Here is a 1,832-nt window from a genome sequence, read left to right on the forward strand (position 1 = left end):
GAGTTACAAGTTGATTGGTGTGTGCCCTTCGATGTAGAATATCGACGCATATCTTTACACCGATGGCATAAAAAAGCATGCGAGAGAAATTCCTAAAGTGGTTTGAAGACGAAAGATTAAAAAACCACCCTTTCAACCTGAAACAAGAACTTGAGAACTACTGCAGAAGTGATGTAGACATCTTGAGGAGGAGTTGTTTGAAATTTAAAGACATGTTCAAACAACAGAATGGTATGGATCCATTCAGAGATTGTGTGACCATCGCATCAGCCTGCAATGTCGTTTTGCGCAAGAATTTTCTCAAGAAAGATACCATCGGGGTCATTCCAGACCATGGCTACATCCACTGAAGAAATCAATCTGTCGTCGCATTGCAGTGGTTAGCATGGATTGCACTCAAGAACAATGTCAACATCCAACATGTCAATAATGGATGTGAGAAGAAAATTGGCCGTTATTGGGTCGATGGTTATGACGATGAAAACAACACAGTATATGAGATGCATGGTTGCTACTACCATGGCTGTCCTCAATGTTACAAAGACCGTGACATCCTCAACACTAAACTAGAGAAGACCATGGCCGACCTCTACCAAAGTACCCAAGACAAGATGCGATTTTTACGTTATCATGGCCTCAGGGTGATCGAAATGTGGGAATGTGACTTCAACAAAGATATTCACCAGAATCAAGAGCTGCAAGATTTCATCAAGTCACTTTATCTACAGGAGCCCCTCCATCAACGAGATGCGTTCTTTGGTGGAAGAACCAGTGCCACTAAACTTTACCATGAATGTGTTGATGATGAAGAAATTCACTATGTGGACTTCACAAGCCTCCACCCGTATGTCAAAAAGTACTGTAAGTATCCCATCAAGCATCCTGAAGTCCGCACCAAGAACATCATACTACCCGTTCAGTTGTACTTTGGTCTGGCTAAATGTAGAATATTACCAGCCAACAATCTACTTTCCTGTTTTGCCCCTTAGAGTGGTTAGAAGTTAATGTTTCCCCTTTGCAAGAGTTGTGCAGAAGCCAAGCAGCAGTCACCATGTGAACACAATGATGACCAGCGGTCCTTTGTAGGAACTTGGACAACAACTGAATTAGCCAAAGCTGTCAAGAAGGGGTACAAGGTCATCAAAGTGTTTGAGGTATGGCACTACAGAGAAAGTGAAGTATACAACAGAGAATCACACACAGGTGGGCTCTTTACTGATTGCATCAATGCTTTCTTAAAGTTGAAACAAGAGAGTAGTGGTTGGCCTTCATGGTGCCAGAAGGAAAATGACCAAGATCGATACATCCGTGAATACTATGAGAGAGAAGGCATCCTTCTTGACAAGACTAAGATCCACCGAAATCCTGGTCAAAGAGCATTGGCAAAACTGATGTTGAATTCCATGTGGGGCAAGTTTGCTCAGCGCAACAACTTTCCACAACTGCAGTACATCAAAGAACCTGCAGAACTCTTCCGCCTGCTCAGGAGTGAACAACACATCGTCAACAACTTGTCTTTCATCAGTGATGACATGGTCGCTGTTCAACATTCACTGCAGAATGAATTTGTTGAAGGGGCCATCAACACCAATGTTGTCATCGCTGCATTCACCACAGCATATGCCCGTCTGAAGTTGTATGATCTTTTGGAAGCCATTGGTGAACGGGTCTTGTACTTTGACACCGATTCAGCCATCTTTGTCAGCAAACCAGACATGTATGAACCACCTCTTGGTGACTACTTGGGAGATCTCACCAGCGAACTGGATCCTCCTGGCAATTTCATCACAAGTTTGTGTGCCGGGGAGCTAAAAATTATGCCTACCGTCTAG

At 43.4% G+C, this 1,832-nt stretch overlaps 1 protein-coding gene across 1 annotated transcript; it reads left to right on the forward strand.

The window, feature by feature from the left end:
* The first annotated feature begins 1,004 nt into the window (after nucleotides 1-1,004).
* Nucleotides 1,005-1,832, forward strand: LOC139128649 (uncharacterized). Its single transcript, XM_070694389.1, has one exon. It carries the CDS (start codon nucleotides 1,005-1,007, stop codon nucleotides 1,830-1,832), a length of 828 nt encoding a protein of 275 aa, XP_070550490.1.

Source organism: Ptychodera flava, chromosome 3 (assembly GCF_041260155.1).
Source record: "Ptychodera flava strain L36383 chromosome 3, AS_Pfla_20210202, whole genome shotgun sequence".
Taxonomy (NCBI): Eukaryota; Metazoa; Hemichordata; class Enteropneusta; family Ptychoderidae; genus Ptychodera; species Ptychodera flava.